This window comes from Sturnira hondurensis, unplaced genomic scaffold (genome assembly GCF_014824575.4).
Source record: "Sturnira hondurensis isolate 20B ecotype Veracruz unplaced genomic scaffold, ASM1482457v3 Scaffold0009314, whole genome shotgun sequence".
Lineage (NCBI taxonomy): Eukaryota > Metazoa > Chordata > Mammalia > Chiroptera > Phyllostomidae > Sturnira > Sturnira hondurensis.
The window spans coordinates 2,866,113-2,885,787 of record NW_028081945.1 but is presented as its reverse complement, the minus strand read 5'-3'; the positions used below and the strand labels follow the sequence as shown (position 1 = coordinate 2,885,787).

The window sequence follows — 19,675 nt, the reverse complement described above, 5'->3', positions numbered from 1 at the left end:
ATCTCTTTCACTATTTGTCTTATTTTTTTTATTAGCCTCAACTTGCATTAAGACCTTAAATTTTTAGACGGGTTATTTACATGTTTTTGTAATTTGGATGTATTGACCTTTATTTTCCATTAATGATTAAATTTGTGGCAATAGTATTAGACAGGTGGCAGTGGAAACCTAGAATGAAAGATTTGATTTTTATTTAGGACTGGAGATCTACTTAGTGTCCTCTGGGACCATGAATTTGGCAAATACATAATGTAGAAGAGCTATAAGAAAATTAATAAATTCTCTTGTTCTAACTTAATGCTTCTCCTTAATGAGTTGTTGATTTACCTAATAGCTGTTGTTCTAATTAGGGCCTTCAGTGTTTGTTAAACTAGGAGATTTATCATTATCAGATATTTATCAACAAGAAATGTAGGAAAGAGAAAGCAGCCTGTTTAACTGAAAGTATAGTTGTATAGAAAAGGTTAAGATATGATCCTTCTAAATTATGTATACTTAATTACTCCCAATTCTTGGCATAAATTTGCAAAATTTAATAAATTACTTTTTAAGGTGACTATTTTTAAATACATGTGATCAAATCGTAGCCTATAGTAAAGGTTAAACTTTATAACAGAATCTGTGACATTTAGCACTGATTCACTTCTCCACACAAGTTGACATACATATGTAGAGGGTATAATCTGGAATTCTTTGCTATTAACACAATGAACTAGGATAGTACAAAGGAAAAGATTAGCATGTACAGGTACAGAATTCAGAGTGGGAAGATTTCTTAAAAATAAAAAAAAATATGAGTAACAGCACCTATCTCAAAGTGATCTGCATTTAATCTGTGGGTCAATTCCAGAGTTGACAGGAGCCAGTGATTTATGCCTTCACAAGCTGAGAATAACCAGGGTAGCTGAGCAGATATAAACATTTAGTAATGGTGAGTGAGCAAAAGCACTCTCTCTCTCCCTTACACACACAGACACACACAAACAGATATCAAGGAGTCATAGATCATTCATGCTTGCAAAATACAGATTTTGGCTACCACTAAAGATGAGAATGAACAAACAAACAAAAACAAAGCAGCTGCTTGCCAACATTCACCTCCATGGCATACCAATCCATTTGGAAACTGCTTCATGGGGTACTACTATTAAAGGATGAAGGGAAAAAAACCCACAAACTAGTCTGCTCACAGCTCTTTCTTAATCATTTGTCTGTGGGTTCTCTTCTTTGTTTTTATATAGGAGACAATAGTATATTGATTTTAATAAGGATAATGTTTTTATATGAACCAATAAGTGAATGGTAAATGTTTTCTTCAGTTCATCATACATTGATTGAACATGAAAAAGAGTTCTTGTCTGAAGTAAAAATTATTTGGCTGCAAGTAGCACATAAATGAGATCTAGCATAAACAAATAAGGGAATTAATTGGAAAGCCAGAATATCTTGTCTCACAGAGAAGTAGAAGTGAAAGAGATTAGACATTAAGCCAAGTTACCCCCAGAATTTCACTTTCTGCTCAAAGTTTTTTTTTTTAAATTAGCTGCCCAATTATAAACCCTGCCAAGAACAAAATTAGCCTCCCTCAAAATGTTTGTCAGTTACTTTGGAAGTATCGAGTCGAGGTTTAGGGTTTCCTCACCAGCAGCCTGTGAAGGGCCATCTTCATGCTTTTGCACTGCTGCTCTAGCTTCTTGAGCCCCATGCAAAATGAGAGCAGCACTGTTCCTGTCCTGTGCAGGTCTTTGGCTTGGAACTGCATGGAAGCTTTGCTTGTGCTCAGAGTTTTACTAGACCTCCTGGGAATTATTCCTCAGTTTCAATAACTATGCAAAATTTTAGGTTTCTCCTAAAATTTTCATCTTGAAATTCAATGAACTCATGGCAAGTTCAAGCAAACCAGAAACCATCCCTTCCCTTTAACCTTCTACTTTTCTAGGTACTTCACCCTCCTCCTATCAAAGATCCTTCAAACCCTTGCTGTCAGCTAGTTCTAGGTAGGGAGCCAAGCATATATGCATGCGCTTTGACTCTAGGAAGTAAGTCATTGTTACTGAGAAAAGAGCTTTCCTGTTGGATAAGAGAAAACTTCAAAATGCATGTCTCCTTTCCTAGATAGTAGTGCTTTTGCCTTTATTAGTGTCTTTTGCTTCTTACACTCAAGCTGGCAAGGCAATCAGTTGTGCTAAATCCTGACTTCTACACCCTGAAACTCACAATGGGACTGACAGTTGCCTCAGTCAGAATGCCTTCCTTGTGTGTTTTCATCAGTGGTTGGTGGGTACTCTGCAGATTAATTTTGATCAGTGTCCTGGTTAAAGGTATACTTGATTATTGATCATTTCTCTTATAGGTTCTTAATTCATTTGATTTTGATGATGTAAATTTCATTGAACGATGTCCTAGATCAAATGAACTTAACTGAAATATATAGAGCCTTTCATCCCAAAGAGGCAAAATACACATTCTTTTTAAATGCACATGGAACATTTTCAAAGATAGACCACATGATAGGACACAAAACAAACCTCAACAAATGCAAGAAAACTGAAATCATAGCAAGTGTTTTCTCTGACCACAAGGGACTGAAGGTAGAAATCAAGCTCAAGGAAAAAATTAAAAAACACGGAGATTGAATAGCACGCTACTAAACAACAAATGTATCAAGAATGAGATCTAGGAGAAAATTAAGAGTTTCTGAAAACAAATAAAAATGAATTCACAACAACCTAAAACTTATGGGACACAGCAAAGGCAGTCCTGAGAGGAAAATTTGTAGTGATACAGGCCTATCTAAAAAACATAGAAACATTAAAGTAATCAACCTATCCCTATACCTACAAGAACTTCAAAAACAACAAAGACAGCTCAGAGCAAGTAGAATGAAGGAAATAACCAAGATCAGAGCAGAATTAAATGACATAGAGACTAAAACCACAATTCCAGGAGCTGGTTCTTTTGAAAAGACAAACAAAATCGACAAGCCTTTAAGCAGACTCATTAAGAAAAAAAGAGAGAAAAGACCCAAATAAACACAATCTGAAATGAAAGAGGAGAGATTACAACTGATACCACAGAAATACAAAGGATTGTAAGAAATTACTATGAAGAAATTTGAACACCTAGGTGAAATGGACAAATTTCTGGGTTCTCTTCTGAGTACTTCACTGATTTCTGTAGCTCTTCTCTTTGATGGTGAGTCACAGAAAGTAGGCAGCTGCAGCAGCTCCAGTCTGACCCTTCAAACACCTACATTTAGCGTTTTCCTTGAACTTGAAATTAAGGATATTATCAGACTGCAGGATGTGTCTGAAGAATTGGAAAAATATGACTTTGATGAACTTGTCCAGATATCTCAAGAGTGACTAAGGAAAATGAAGCACTAAACATCCAGGGACTTTATAGATACCCAATGTATATCCACTATAGATAAACTTTGAATGACAGGGTCTTTCTCATTGTTCTGGCATCTAGATAGCACTCATAAAATGCCATCATTACTACTATTCACATCATTATTATTTATCACTATAATTACTATTATTATTATTATCTAGTATCCATGCTACTGGAAGTATCATTCCTGGCTATGAGAATCCTATCCATGGTGAAATGTTGATTCTTGATTTTACATGTCTTAAATGGAAGTGGCCAAAATATCAGTTCATTGCCTTTAAACTCTGATGGCAAAACCAAGACCACTGTCAGCGAGTTGGAGCACCGAAAGGTGCCCTGAGACTAATCATTGTCCCACTTCAGGCAGGAAGAATGTGCCTCCCATTCTTTTTTTCCCCTAGGACACTGAATTGGAAGCTCTCTTCATCAATTTTTTTCTTTCTTTGTTTTCCTTTCTTTTTTATTTAAATATTTTTTTATTTTTAAACTATAGTTGACATAAAATATTATGTCAGTTTCAGGTGTATGCCCCAGTGACAAGATTACTCTACCCAGCAAAGCAATCGTTTACAATCAAAGGACAGATAAAGAGCTTCCAAGACAAGAAAAATCCGAAGGAGTTTATCACCACTAAATCACTATTATATAAAATGTTAAAGGAATTTTTTTTAAGAAGAAGAAGGACCAGGGAGAAGAGGGGGAGAATGAGGAAAATATGAACAATAAAATGGCAATGAATACATATCTATAAACAACTGAATCTAAAAAACAAAACAAACAAGCAGAACTGAAATGGATTGATAGAGTATTATCACAGCTTCCAGATTAGAGAGGGTTGGGGACATGAGTGAAAAAGGTGAAGGGATTAAGAAGTACAGATTGGTTGTTACAGAACAGTCATAGAGATATAAAATACAGCATAAGGAATATAGTCAATAATATTGCACTAACTATGTATGGTGTCAGATGGATACAAAATTTATACAATGGTAACTTATTGAGTTATACAGTGCCTCCTATTCTAAAATGTGGCACCAATATCCTCAGCCACCTGACAGAGAGTGGTACTGCCAGGGATGGCAGCCAACATAGCAAGAGCTATTCTCACAACTGCAAATGAATGGGCAGAAACCATATCCAAAAGTTAAAAAAGAAGAAATATTCTCTAAGAGAAGACAAAATCATCACAACCAATAATTAATAGAGCTGATTCAATATCATAAGGCTTCCAGGCTCCCTGCCATGCAGAGTCCTTGATCTGCTCACTCTGGGAGATTTCTAATGAGGGTGGTGCTCTGGAGAGCTTTATGACTTGCAGCACTCTACTCATTGGCATTTAGAGCCCCACCTACTTGGTCATGAACAAAGGGCTGCTTAGGGATTTGTGGGAAATGAAAAATCATGATGGTAATTAGAAGCATAAAAGTGTGGTGTGCCTTTTCTTTCAGATGGGCAATTTCTGTGAAAAAACATTGGAAGATGAGTAAGGCAAAGCCATGAATTTGTGGCCATGAGGAGAATGGAGGAGAAACACAGATGGCTGTATAGGAAGAACATATTACTTCTGTAACCTTTACAGTCCTCCAAAATAAAAAAGTACAACAAATATAAGGCCAGGCTCAGTGTTAGAAACTGTTGCTGTTATACATCTATTTCGTATTAATTACTAAAGAGCCAACAGATGTTAATGGCCTTCTACTGATCCAGAGCAGCTTTAAACTGGTGACCTATAATTGCGATTCCCAGATCACATAAACTCCGTAAGTTAATTATTCTATTGGTATTATATCATTCTGCCCTACTTGATATAAACAAGGATAAGCTTAGGTGAAATGGATTAAATATTCCCAAGAAAACTGAAGAAATAAATCTAAAAAAGACAAGGAGAAATATGAACTCCAAATGCCAGTGACTCACTTGTATCTTTCTTATTTTACTTGACATTCTCAAACATTATTTTCAAACTCATCAGCTAACCAGTTTACATACTCACAACTCTCTATTCTCTTGTTTTATAAATAGTACAACTTAATAACTTGTTAATAACAAAAACTACTAATATTAATAATTCAAATTATAAGCATGGCATTGAAACAATTCCAATGAAAATTATTTATTTTTATTGCCACAGATTACAAATATGGACAATACTTGTGTCCAGTGTAATCAATTTAGTGCATTTCATTTTGATATTACTTTAATGACATATAAGGGTGACATAATTTGTGAAGTCTGTATTTTCTGTACCCTGTTAATTTCCCCTTCCTCATGATTGGAGCTGTCAGCTTAATTCTTTGTCTTCTATTCATTTCCTCTGTATTCACTTCCTTTTGAAACTTGCTTGTTCCTAAAGTTTTCAATTAAAAGGACATGCATTTATTAAGTCCTTTCTATATGCCAGATACTATCCTAAGGGTTTTATATGTATTTTAATTTAATTATCATGACATTAGTTGCATACTGTTATTAGCCCTTCTATGGGTGAGGACACTGAGGAACTGAGAGTTTAAATATCTTGCCAGGCAGGCCCGCATGACTAAAACTTGTACATGGTGAAGCTGAGATATGCACCCACAGGCTTATGTCAATTTTCTTAACACTTATGCTATGCCCAGTCCTATTCACAATATTTCTAGATGCCTTCAAGTCACCACTGAATGTGAAATTCATTTTCTTTCCCCATAAACTAGATTGTCCTCTTATTTTTTTCCAGCTTTTCATCCAAGTCAACTAACACCTAATAATCTAGCATGTGCTACACACTGGGATTCAACAATGGATTGGAATAGTTCCTGAGCTTAAGAAGCTAACATTTTAACCAGGAGGAGAGAAACATAAATAAAAAATTAAGCAATGTTACAAATGCTCTCATAGAGGTGTATGTACAGTGTAACAGAATGTTGAAATGAAAGTAATTTTGCTTTGGTTTTGGTTGAGGCTCTAAGAAAATAGGTGGCAACTTCCCCACATTCCAAAGTGAGGTGATGGATTAAATATAAAGATTTAGCAAAAGAGGTGGTAAAGGGCTCAGCTATCACTCACACTGAAGGTATGCAAGCTTGCAGATGATGGGAATAGGCATCTGGACAATAGAGAGGTAACTTCTTTAGAAAATGTTGGTGAGCTATGAGTCCCATCCATGCCCATGTTAGAGGAGGAGAGTACCTTTTCTACTTCTCATGCCTGGCATATAGAACCTCAAGAATCCCACCTGGAGCTCATGCTGAATGGGCTTGGACTAATGCCTGGAGCTTCCTGGCAGGTGGTTGCTTAGGAAGAGGGCTTCATTTATAAGTAACTACTCTCCTCCCAATGATAGATCCAAGATGACTATTCACCACAGACTAGGCTTGGGACTGTGCACACAAGAGACAACCTAGTTGTCTAAGACCCTGTTCCCAAAGCACTTCTTCAGGGTGTAAGGAGCCCTCAGCAGATAGAGGTTGCAATCATCAGCCAGAGGTCCTGGTGGCTAAGAGTAGAAGTAGACATGAGAGATGCATGGGAGGGCTGCATCCAGGCTTTGCGAGGAGTAGGGAGATTTCCAAAGAGCCTATTGGTAGGTTCAACAGAGAGCCAGCTTTGACCACTTGACAGGATGAGAGATCAATACTTTTGGCTTACAACAATATCTGCATCTTGTCTCTTCCCTGGAAAGCTCTGAGGCTGAAACTCATGGGGGTTGGTGAGAAAAGAGGAGATTACCACTCTCTCCATTCCCACAGCAGCAGACCTAAGTGGGATTACTACAGTGAACTGGTCATATTTGTTATTAAACCAAGACGGTTTAGAAGACTGAAGTGATTGGATGACATTTTTGGTCTACCAGTTATTTTAGGACAGGCCTTAGTTTTCATGCAAAGAAGGCAGAGATGAATTTGAACAGTCACTTGGGAAAAAGAATGGACCTCTTTTCTACAGCCAGACCCCTCCTCCAAGTCCTGTTTGTTCAATTTAATGGTTACACCCACACAGAGAGGAGGAAGACATTAACTATAGAAAACTTCATATGGACAGACATTTAAACTGGGCCCTAAAGGATGATGTGGAATTGCCAGACAGAGAAAAAAGAAAGGTGGGAAAGAACGTATAAAGGGGTGGGGAGTGTGAAATTCTGTGATGTATTTGTGACACTGGATCCCAGTGGGGTAGATGAGGATGAAGAGTTAGGTTGGGTTTAGACTGAAAATGGCTTTAAATTCCATGCCTGGGAGTTTGTCTTGTATCTTTTAGGCATACACAGGAAGCCATCAAAGATCTCGGGTATGGAGGGAGCATAATGTAATTTCTACTAAGGAATGATGCTGGAGTTTTGTTGGTGGCATCCCTTTGTATGAATGAGCCTTGGCTTTTAACATCCTGCCCAGAGGCAGTCTGCTACCATTAGATTGCTGATTTCTCTTTTTTTAGTGTCTCCCCATTCTCACTCTATTTCACCTCTCAGGCAGGTTACTGAAAATACCTCCTGCCTCCATAAGGGGAATATTTTAATAGTTCTATCTCAAGTTCACTTCAGGTTAGAAGTCAGTACTTGAGATGGACCAGTAGCTAGGATTGTGAAAACAAAATCAGCTGTGGAAGAGAAGGAGGAGACTAGCGTTTGATCTGAACTTACTAAATTCTAATGTATAAAAATCAGATCAAGAAATATGAGAAAAAAAAGAATCTTCACTTATAGCCAGGGAATGATGGGAAAGAAAATGAGCAGATAATTAGCAAATGGATGGATGTTGAGAAGAAATAGGAGAAACAGAAGCACATCAGTTTATATTTACTACTTATAAGAGCAAAGTCTGTGGTGACTGAGATCAAGACCAAGTCAGTTTCCTGTATTTGAATCTTGGCTCTGCCACTGGTGAGAGGTATATTTTGGACAAGTTACTCAACATTTTTATGTCCACTTTCACCACCTGTAAAATGGACTTAATATAGCACCTTCCTTGTAGGTTATAAGGATCAAATTATATGAGATGGTATATATTGGATGGGCTAAAAAGTCCATTTAGGTTTTTTTCTGTAAAATAAAAGACACATTTTTCATTTTCACCAATAACTTTATTGATTTGGATATTTTGAGTATGTTGGCTATCTCCTACTATTGTCTTCTAGTGGGTAGAGACCAAGGGTGATGCTAAACATCTTCCAGTGTGTAAGACAGCCCCATAGCAAAGAATTATTTGACCAAAATGTCAGTAGTACCAAGAAGCTTTGTTAACCACTTTTGACATTTTCCATCAGTCATAGCACCTTCTCCATATGATACACTGCACAAATATTTTTTCCATTTCAGTTGAGTTTTTACCTTTCTTGAAATAATAAAGCATAATATGCCATAAATGTTACATAAGAGAACTTAAATGTTGAGATGGATGTACAAAAATTCACCAATTTTGATTTTTTTAAATGCATGCTGATATGCCATCATAAATAATTCAACAAACAAGTGCTGGCGAGGTTGTGGAGAAAAGGGAACCTTATTATACTGTTGGTAGGAATGCAGACTGGTACAACCACTGTGGAAAACAGTATGGAATTTCCTCAGAAAACTAAAAATGGAACTGCCTTTTGATCCAGCATTTCCACTGCTGGGATTATATCCTAAGAATTCTGAAACAGCAACTCAAAAGAACCTATGCACCCTAATGTTCATAGCAGCATTATTTACAATAGCCAAGTGCTGGGAACAGCCTAAGTGTCCATCAGTAGATGAGTGGATCAAAAAACTATGGTACATTTACACAATGGAACACTACATAGCAGAAAAAAAGAGCTCCTACCCTTCCTGACAGCATGGATGGAACTGGAGAGCATTATGCTAAGTGAAATAAGCCAGGTGATGAAAGACAAATACTATATGAGCTCACCTGTAAGTGGAACCTAATCAACAAAACAAAAAAGCAAGCAAAATAGAACCAGAGACATTGAAATAAAGAGCAAGCTGACAGTAACTAGAGGAGAGCGGGTAGGGAATAACGGGGGAAATAAGGGGAAGGGTTGTCAAGGAAAATGTATAAAGGACCCATGAAAAAAGCCAAAGGGGTGCTGGGTCAAGGGTGTTAGGTGAGGTTAGGTGGGGTGGGGGTGAGTGGTGGGGTGAAAATGGAGATAACTGAACAACAATAAAAAATTTCAAATAAAAATATATACTGATATGACAGCATACACTGTCACAATACAATCTAGCAAAATTGTTTTGAATTGAAGTTAAAGACAACTAAGCACTACTAGAGCTATCTTACAAAAAAACTAAAGGAATTTTCACATAAGGGGAGAAATATATCTGCTTTTTTTGTAGTTATGTTCTCTAGGTTCAGTCCAGTACATGGCGCAGTAGCTCCTCAAAAATACTGGTTAAATGGGTGAACAAATGTTTTGACAACAATGATTTGCTATCCTTAAAAGACAAGATAACATAAAAAGAACATTGCCTATTCCTTTATTAGTAGGTTTAGTAAGAATAGTTATCTCAATATGAATTGGTTTATTGAGCTTTAGGTATTACAGGAGAGAAGAAGGGACAAAAGAGAAATCAAACCTTAACTGTAGCTCCTGGGAAGAAAAGCCAGTTGCCTGTGTCCACTGGATCAAGACTGTCTTCTAAAATGACTTGTCTGTGAGCTGAGTTGATGATCAGGATGTTATCTAAGGCCCAGCAGGCTTCATACACTTCACCTACATGAAGATTTTCCTGCTTCCACCGAAACTGGACGTTCTCCCCCTTGGCGTCTTCAGGAAGGTAGAGGATATGGATAATTGTGCTGACATTGGAAGGGGCTCTGGAACATATAGTGAGATGAGAATTACAGCCACAGTTAAAGAACTTTAGATCAATTTTGTTTCTTAATTAAGATTGTGGTTTTATTAACTTAAAAACTATATACATTACAGATTAAATACAATTCCGTGGTCCTTAAATCTTTTAGTATATGCTGACTATTAAGATGCTCAGATTAAGTGATGAATTTAAATATTAAATATCTTCAGTAAGTTTACCTTCAACACAGGGCAGGCTAGTAAAGGAATAAGCTAGTAAAGGAATAGTTGAAGAGAAAATATCACACACTTTCATGGTGCTTGTAGAAAATCACAGTGTATCCAGCACAGTTTTTTATTTGATACTAAGAAGAAAAAAAGAAGAAAAACTATAACATTATCTTAATTTTGGTTCTTACTTTGAAATTTGGATCTATTAGAGACAATTGTTTGCTATGATTCATAATCGGTTTTTTCATAATAGTTATTTCTACTAACCTGATACCTTTTTGTTTTTGTTTATATGAAATGTGAAATTTGCCATGAGAATTAAGTGCTCCATAAGTATTTACAATTTCATGAGGATCATGTTTTAAAATTTGATATAATTTAACATTATTTTTATATCAAGTGTGTTAGAGTCTAGGCCTTTCTGCTATATAATAATGTATTTTTATTAAACATTTTATTCTATCAACATAGAAATCTGTTATAGTGAATATTAGTGCTTTAGCCAGGATTAAAAATGGTACTAAATGCAAACCAAGAGTACTCTTGGCTTATTATAAATCTGTTTTGAAATGAGTGCAGAAAAAACATTTTTCATTTGCCAATGAAGCACATATATATCTGTAGAATTGTCAGTAGAGGTTATAGATGGTGCACCTTACCTTTAGGGCCAACCAATTTCCTCTTCTTTTAAAATATTTCATAATGAATATGTCTTTGGCTTCAAAGGAATTTAAAATGATGAAAATGATATACTTCAGTTTTCAGAAGGGATTGAAAATATGATCACTAAATGGTAAGGAAAATTTGCATATAGTAGTTTGCATGACCTAAACTTGAGAATCTCATTTAGTAAAAAAACAAATAAAACTGGCTGAATGTGATCTTCATATGTTGTAATTAAATGTATGTATACATTCACAATTTTTCATATCAAAGTATGCAGTTCTTTCCTAGCAAGAATTTTAGGTACTACAATGTACCTAAATTATGATATACAGCTATTAGAGAAAAAGTGGAAGTATGGGTAAAATTTCCAACATTTATGGTGCCTTACTAAAGTCATTTATATAAATAAGGATTTAATATCGATGTAGTTTCATCATAACTGCTAGAAATAGAAAGAATAGCAAAATGTTCTGTTATAAAATTGGCATAGCATATCAGAGCTTGGTTTACACCAGGTATCTATAAATTTTATGCTATTCTGCTACAAAGGAAGAAAGTCTATTAAAATCCATGAATTGGAATCACCTTTCTCAGTTTTGGGTTAAACTACAACTTAGATTTATAAAAATTTTTATCTTTTAAATACAACTGAAAACTTTGGATAGGACAATTTGGTGTTAAAGACTAAGAACCTAATATTTATTGTTTCCCCTACATAAATCACTTTCTCAACATGGAACTATAGTATGGAAAATAGCATGTGAAAAAAGAAAACTACAAAATTTATAGAAAATGTTCCACTTGTGTTATACTAATTTAAGAACTAAACCAATCAGAATAACTGATTTATATAAGTTCGAGGTATCTTTTCCCTTTTAATATCTTACCATACTTGAAATAAACCATCCACTGTGAATTTTGTTTTACGATTTAATCTATGCAGAAGTAGTAAACATAATTTGATTCTTGCTAATTTAACCAAATTTTTTCAACTTGAATGAATTTCTTTAAGCATCCTACCTCACTTTCTTACTGAGGTTTTTTTTTTAAATAAAGAAAATATAATAAATGATTATAAGTTGCATCATAATTATGATGACAGAATTTTAAAACTGGCCTTAGGGAAGTTAGAAGGAAAATGACAGAACTGGGTATTAGGTGCCAAATGTCCAGTGGCTACTAACTCATTATCACCGTAGACTAGAAGGAAGTTAGGCAGGATCTCATAAAATCCTAGGCCTATAAACAGGCCACAGTTAGGCCACCTAGAGAGATGGGTGACGTAATTTTGTGGAGGACTCCATCATAAAGGTTATTATTCAAAATATGTTTTTTCCAGAAACCAAATAACTTGTTAGAGCTACTACTGAACAGTGGGAAGTTCCAAATGGAAAAATGACAACTTTAACAATATGTCTTCAAATAGGGTACATCATGATATGTGTATATCCATGAAGTTCGACATAACAATCCGAGTACATTTAACCATGAGAAATGAAGTCAGTGGTAGAATGAAGGCAAGCAGGGAAGGAGAAATCCACCTATGTCAGAATTTATGAAAATATTTTAAATGATAACAAACCTAATTGTCTCAAGCTGAATCCAGTCTGCAGTATTATTCTTGGAGTATGATACGATGATGTTGGGGTCTGAATAACTAAAGCGACATGAACCTGAACCTGTAAATAGCAATACATTTCAAAGTTAAAAAAAGTGTAATTACATATTATCCGTAAATATTTAGATGATTTTATAACCATTTAGATATTTATCTAATTGTCTCCTCATTCCTTCTGACTACATCAAACAGTTCTGATCAATATTATTTGATAAATAATTTTAGGAATCAGAAAGAAAAACAAGGTAAGTTGCAGATTTATTCAGCAACACACAAACTTCTAAATTAAGTTGCAAAAAAAGCATTTAATCCATGTGTCCTTTATACATGTTCCTTGATGGCCCTTCCTCTATTTTCCCCCATTACCTGTCCCCTCATCCTCTGGTTACTGTCGGTTTGTTCTTTATTTCAATGTCTCAGGTTATATTTTGCCTGCTTGTTCAAGAGTGGGAGATGAGGATGGGTGGGACAGGGTGTGGTGGAGTGAAAATGCAGACAACTGTACTTGAACAACAATAAAAAATAAAATACATAAGTGCTTAAGCTCTATGCCAAGAAGTATCTAAATATTATAGAAAAGTTGATGGTGTGTCATAGTTCTTGCAAGTTAATATTAATTACCATATTTTGCCATATATAATGTGCATTTTTTTGCCTAAATTTTTTAGGAAAAAATAAGGGTGCACATTATACATGGATAGTACTAATTCTATAGCTATATAAATTCTTTTCAATTCTTTTAATTATGCTTATGTGTTAAAAGTGTAACTCTAGAAAGCAATCAACATATCTGTATGCAAAATAATTGCCTGGAATATGATAATTGGTGTTAAAAAACAAGTATCTAAATATAAATAAATAAATAATTGAATTAAAAATTTAAAATGAAGGATTTTTTCCTGAAAGTTTTGAGCCTGCCCATTATACACAGCAAAAATACAGGTAACGGTGATTGCATTAAATGGTACATAAATTGTTACACTGAATGAGGAATAAAAACATCCTCTTCTGTGTGTGTGTTATTTATGAGATAATATGCAAGAAACTAAAATATTGTAAAGAAAATTCAAGTACCAGATGAATGAGAGCTATAGAAGATATGACATATTATTGTATTATAGTCCAACACTAAAGATTTAAAAGAGAAACATTATGACCCACTGTGACTATTTGGTGATTATTTCCCATTTCTGTTTTCAATATCAGAAATATTAACACCAAAGAAAGTTTCAAAACTCTGCTAAAAATTTATTTCTACATGTTTAATGAATTCATATAATAAGACATAGTATGAGTGTAATTTCAAAGATGTTTGGATACCCAAAACAGTCATGAAACATATGCCCAAAGTCTACTGTTATTGAATACAGTGGCATTTTAAATACTATGTTAAAAACAAATGAACCAAAAGAAAAAGACATGGTGCAATTTATGTTTAGCCTTCACCCATCTGCTAGAGGAGCCTCAGTTTCAGCAAATGGCATCTGTTGAATTTTTACATTTGTAGCACTCAAGAGTTTCAAGCTTTAATCAGACTCATTTTATTTCAGTGGTGTTTAGTACAACACCAGTTAGTCTGCAATCACCAAAGCTGGCAATGTGCTAAAAGGCCAAACAGAACTTTTTCTAGATTTATTCTCACAGCCAAAACATAGGTGAAAAAGCATGAAAGGAAAAGTATTCAAAAGAAAGCTGCCCAGCAACCCTGAGCTCAAACAGAAACCCACCTTATGCCATTTTGATCATTGCTAAATTCTACCATTCAAAAACAGTTGCTTAAAATAAATATCAAACTGTGGGACTCGAAATGGAAACTGCCAGGATTATGTGGGACAAACTTTAACACAAACAAGAATAAGGTCTGGCAGACAATCTGTTTAATTCGAAGGAAAATTCAAATTAGCCTAAGAATTCAAATGGCATGTATGTGCTTCCTTTACGCTGCATACACTGTAAGCACTGAAAAGCAAATGCATAAGGTGAATCCCTGAAAAAGGAAAGGATAAAACAAATGATAATCAAAAACACCCCTTACAGAATTCAATTCCTTGTAAATTATTTACAAATTAAGAAAAGAGAAGGAAAGCTGATAAATGTCAAAGTAAAAATGTGTCCAAGGTCATCTCCTATCTATTTTCTTATGCTACTATTTCAGTGTTGTGAAATTAAATTGATCATGAACCAATAAAAGAAAAAGTAGCCTAGGAGGTGTCTTACCTTTCCTTAGTCACTTAGTCCTTAAGTCTTTCATATCTAAAATAGTAATACCTTTTGCATCCCTCTCCTCCTCACCATTGTCAATGAACTTCATTAGATCTTGCCAGGACTTTGCAGTAGTGATTAGTTGGTCTCCCAGTCTCCAGCCTCACTTGTCCTTATTCAGCCACACTGTTGCTAGTACTCTTCCTACAAGTGAACTGAATCATGTTACCTCCCTGTTTATAATTTATCCTTCAACAGTTACTCAGGATAAAGCTTCATCCCTCAGGACAAAGCTGCATTTCTACCCACAGTGGGACAAAGGTGCACAGTTCCTAGAGATCAAATATGTACCCTGGAAAATATGTACCCTAGAACTAGCCCAGGGTTACCTTAAAGGATTCCCATGTAAAGAGATGGTCAAAAGGACAAAGGGACCCTGACACAGGGGTAGACACCTGGAAGACCAGGGCTGGGGTACAGGGTATAAATGGCTAGTCAGGGGAGAGGCACTGCCCACGCTTAGTGAACTGAACTGGGAGGTTCCAGCTGGAAGCAGCACCACTCAACAGAAACAGTCAGCTGTGGATATCTGCCTCACTCTGAGGCAGCTCCCACCAAACTACCATTCCAAATGGCACCAGTCCAGTGAATAAATGATTCCCCACACTCCGATTGTACCTGTTCTACATAAAATAGGCAATTTTTTTCTTCACATAAATCCTCCTGAATTGCAACCACACTGTCCCATAGACTTCGGTGTGCAGAATAAGATTGTCCTTGCCTAGACTGACAATGGTTACTTGACTCTGAGATGAGGAGATGTCACAGGCCCAGGTGACTAATACCACACCAACTCCCTGCTCTCAGATGCTGTGGTGTAGAGCCCTCACATTCCTCAAAGCACCTCTTATGCAGTGAGGGGACAATAGCCAGGTGCCACGGGCAACAGCTACCTCTTTCCTTCCCCTCTTAAATCAAGGATCTTTAACTGCTAAAGCTGATACTGAATATGAGAAAGGAAAGAGAAACCCAAATGTCAGATGCAAAATACCCCCCATTTTTGCAGATCCATTTTCTCCCTTCATATCACTTCCAATGTAATCCTGCACTCTAAAGTAGCAATTTTGCAAAGATTTAAAGAATTGCTGAAGGAGAAAAGATAATTTAGAATCATGGGTGTACAAGCCTGGTCTGAGAGCCATTGACAGACTTAAATTGACCTAAAAATTCAAACACTCTCTTTAGTTCTTACATACATATGAGGATTTTCATTTTTACCCCTAGCAAGAGTACAAGTAATCTACAAAGTGATTAAGGGTTCCTAAAGTTTGATATCCATAAACAAAATAAGTAAAATTCTAAAACTTACTAAGGACCCCAATCCAACAGACTATGAAATATATATGGCTCTCATATGTAGAGCTACACATACAAAGGTTACTGAAATAGCCACAGTTTGGGAGAGGACATGGTATTTTGTGTTAAAGGCACCTCCTCAGTACTGTTTCCAGTTGGTTTTTGTTGTCAAATGTTGATTTTATATTGATGAATAAATTAATAAATGATAAAGATAAATATAGTTATTTACAGTAACTGTCATTTACATTATTTTTGGTTATTTAGTCAACCCCACAGTACATAATGATGGACATTTCTAATACAACAATATTTGTAACATAAATGCATTATAACATAAATAAAAGTCGTCTCTATTTGTATGATAAAGTAGATATCTACAAAGTGCCCTGAAACTACCCTGAAACAAATTGTTTTGGTGTTTTTCTCTTCTCTTATCTACATTGCCTCCTTTGGGGATCTTACTCAATTTCAAGACTTTAAATAACATCTATAACATATAATACCCAGGATTATATCTCCCACGAGATTTACACTTGTAATATCCAACTGTTATTTGCCATCTCTAATAAACATCTCAAAGTCACTAAGTCAAAATTATAAGTATTAGGAGATCCAAGATGGTGGTGGAATAGGTGGGTGTTATATTCCCCTCCTCCCAGGACAAAACTGGAAGTACAACTACAACATAATTGACCTAATGTTCATAGCAGCACAATTTACAATTTCCAGCCAAGTGCTGGAAGCAATCTAAGTGCCCATCAGTAAATGAGTGGATCAAAAAACGATGGTACATTTACACAATGGAACACCTACACAGCAGAAAGAAAGAAGGAGCTGCTACCCTTCCTGACAGCATGGATGGATCTGGACAGCATTATGCTAAGTGAAATAAGCCAGGCTGTGAAAGACAAATACTATATGATCTCACCTGTAAGTGGAACCTAATCCACAAAACAAAAAAGCAAGCAAAATAGAACCAGAGACATTGAAATAAAGAACAAACTGACAGTAACCAGAGTGGGGCCAGTAGGGAATAACGGGGCAGAGGAAGAGGTAGGGTTGTCAAGGAACATGTATAAAGGACCCATGGACAAAGCTAAAGAGGGGTATGATCGAGGGTGGGATGTTAGGGTGGGTGGGGAAGGAAAAAGTGGTGGTGGGAAAATGGAAACAACTGTACTTGAACAACAACAACAATTGACCTGAATAACCAATTGAAGATGAGCTGATCAAAAGAAGTCTTACAACCAAGGATTTACAGAAGAAGCCACATTCAGACTGGTAAAAAGGGCATAGAAACGAAAAGAGCTAGTGCCATTCCCCCAACAGGCTGGCAGCTGAGATCCTCAGGTATCTGTGCAAATATCACCTCCTCAAAGAAGCCTTCCCTGAACACTCAGTCTAAAGAAGTCTATCCAAAATCTCCAATCATCTTCCATTTTATCACTCATTTTTATGTTATTCATAGTATTTAGCAGTTAAATTTATCTTATTTACTTGTGTCCTTGCCCATTGTCCCTCTCCTGTTAGGATGCAAGCTCCATCACAATAGAAACTATAAAGTTTTGTTCACTAATTGTATCTTTAGTACCCAGAACAGTGCTTGGTACACAGCAGAAACTCATTAAACTCTGGATGGATTATAAATAAATGTGCTGCAGTTTGTTTATTTTAAATTCTCCATTTCTTTGCTTTTACTGAGTTATGTTTCTACTAAAAGGGGAACTATAACAGTAGATAGAACTTAAGGACTTTTGACTTGCCCGAGGAGTCAAGGCAACATAAAGCTCTGACAGCCAAGCTTTAGAATATGTGAACTGCATGTATCCTTACCACACATTAACTTTGGTACCATTGTATAGTCAACAGGGCAATAAATCCTCCAAGTTAATTAAAAATGCCTTAGCTAGTTACATAATCTAGTCTGCCTTTGGAATAGAAATATCAGAGACAAATTACATGAGCAATTCCTGTACATTTTTATCAGCATAATAAAGAAATGTGAAGAATAATGATATCGAGATGAATTATTTTACTTAGTAGTAAAGTCTTATTAGAATGGCCCAGCATAATTGAAAATAAGCAATCTGGAAAGTAATTCAAAGTAGTAATTCAAAGTAATTCAAGTAAACCACACAGAATATCATCCCCAAAGCACAGATTCTGACCTCTCCATCAGGAGTCATTTTCTACTGCATTAAAAAGTTCCTCAAATGTAATATCTTCTTGATCCTAAGATATTGTCTTGTCTCCTTAAGTTGACTTATTTTATTTGTTTAAGTACTTTATTAGATTAACACACTGCTCTTATGGAAAAAAATACCCACTTGTAAGTTTAGAAAGAAACCCAATAAAATTGTAATGTTAGAAAAATATACCTTTAAATTGTAATATTATGGATTAATAAAAATTCATGGACGGTTGGTGCATCTTATAATGTATCATGTGTCCTCAGACAGATCTTATTCAATTTTTATCATATGAGGGAACTCTTCATAATAATAAATTCAAGGCTTGTTGATAATTGTATCAAAGCTTACTGATAATTGTATATAAAATTTTTCCTTCACTTTTTAGACTGAAACTTCCTCTTATGTAAGTAAGCCATCTCCCAGACAGAAAGTATTTGAGGAGTCAGGAGAATGAACAGTGAAGGCAGTCCACCAGGGTTGCAATCTGGGCTTTGGCATGTCTTAGCTGTGTGACCTTGGGCAAGTCACTTACTTTTTCTGTGCCCAATTTACACAGTTGTAAAAAGTGAATAATAACAGCAATCTCTTTATAGAACTGTTGTAAAGATTGAGAAGTTAGTACATGAAAAATGCCTAGAAAATTTTATAGCCCATATTTAATAGATTTCAGCTATGATTCAATATTTTTGTTTCATTTCATAAATTTATTTACCCTAGAAAAAGAAGCAAATTTCTAACTATACTTCTTCATGAGCTAAATATTAAATTTTATCACTGCTTATGAAAGAACTATAGTATGTTTTTTCTCTATAGTTTCTTTTACTTTGGGCCATTTCTTGACTCTTTAATGCAAATGCTGTAAGTTCAACATCAAAATAAAAACTGAAACCCGAACTAGTCATCTGTTTGTTAACAATGTTGGTAATTGTGTTAGTGGAGAAGAGAAGGGTTTCCTTGGTAAGAAAAAGGCAGTGTTCTGAGGGCAGGATAACAAGACAAAGTAGTATAGAGATACATCCCATAAGGTCTATACAATTGCTAGAGTGGAGCTGAAAATTTGATTTTGCAGTTCCTATCATCCAAAGAAAACACAAAATCTGATCAGTTATTGTTTTAATAGCACTGATAAAAAAAGAAATCCAGCAACTCAAGAGAACAATTATGGTTGCTATGAATAGGTCTATGTGCATGCCCACTTTACACGTAAGGAAAGAAACAGTGGCAAAAGAAGTTAAAAAATTTACTCAGGGACAAATGG

General features: G+C 35.5%; 1 protein-coding gene across 2 annotated transcripts in view; it reads right to left on the bottom strand.

The window, feature by feature from the left end:
- Positions 1–19,675, bottom strand: part of RELN (reelin) — a 577,463-nt gene that overhangs the window by 235,494 nt on the left and 322,294 nt on the right. For both annotated transcript variants that reach the window (XM_037057079.1, XM_037057081.1), the window contains exons 9-10: positions 12,629–12,725; positions 9,932–10,172 (exon numbers count right to left, since the gene is read on the bottom strand). In XM_037057079.1, the coding sequence (XP_036912974.1) occupies positions 9,932–10,172; positions 12,629–12,725 (338 nt within the window). The remainder of the gene's footprint in view (positions 1–9,931; positions 10,173–12,628; positions 12,726–19,675) is intronic.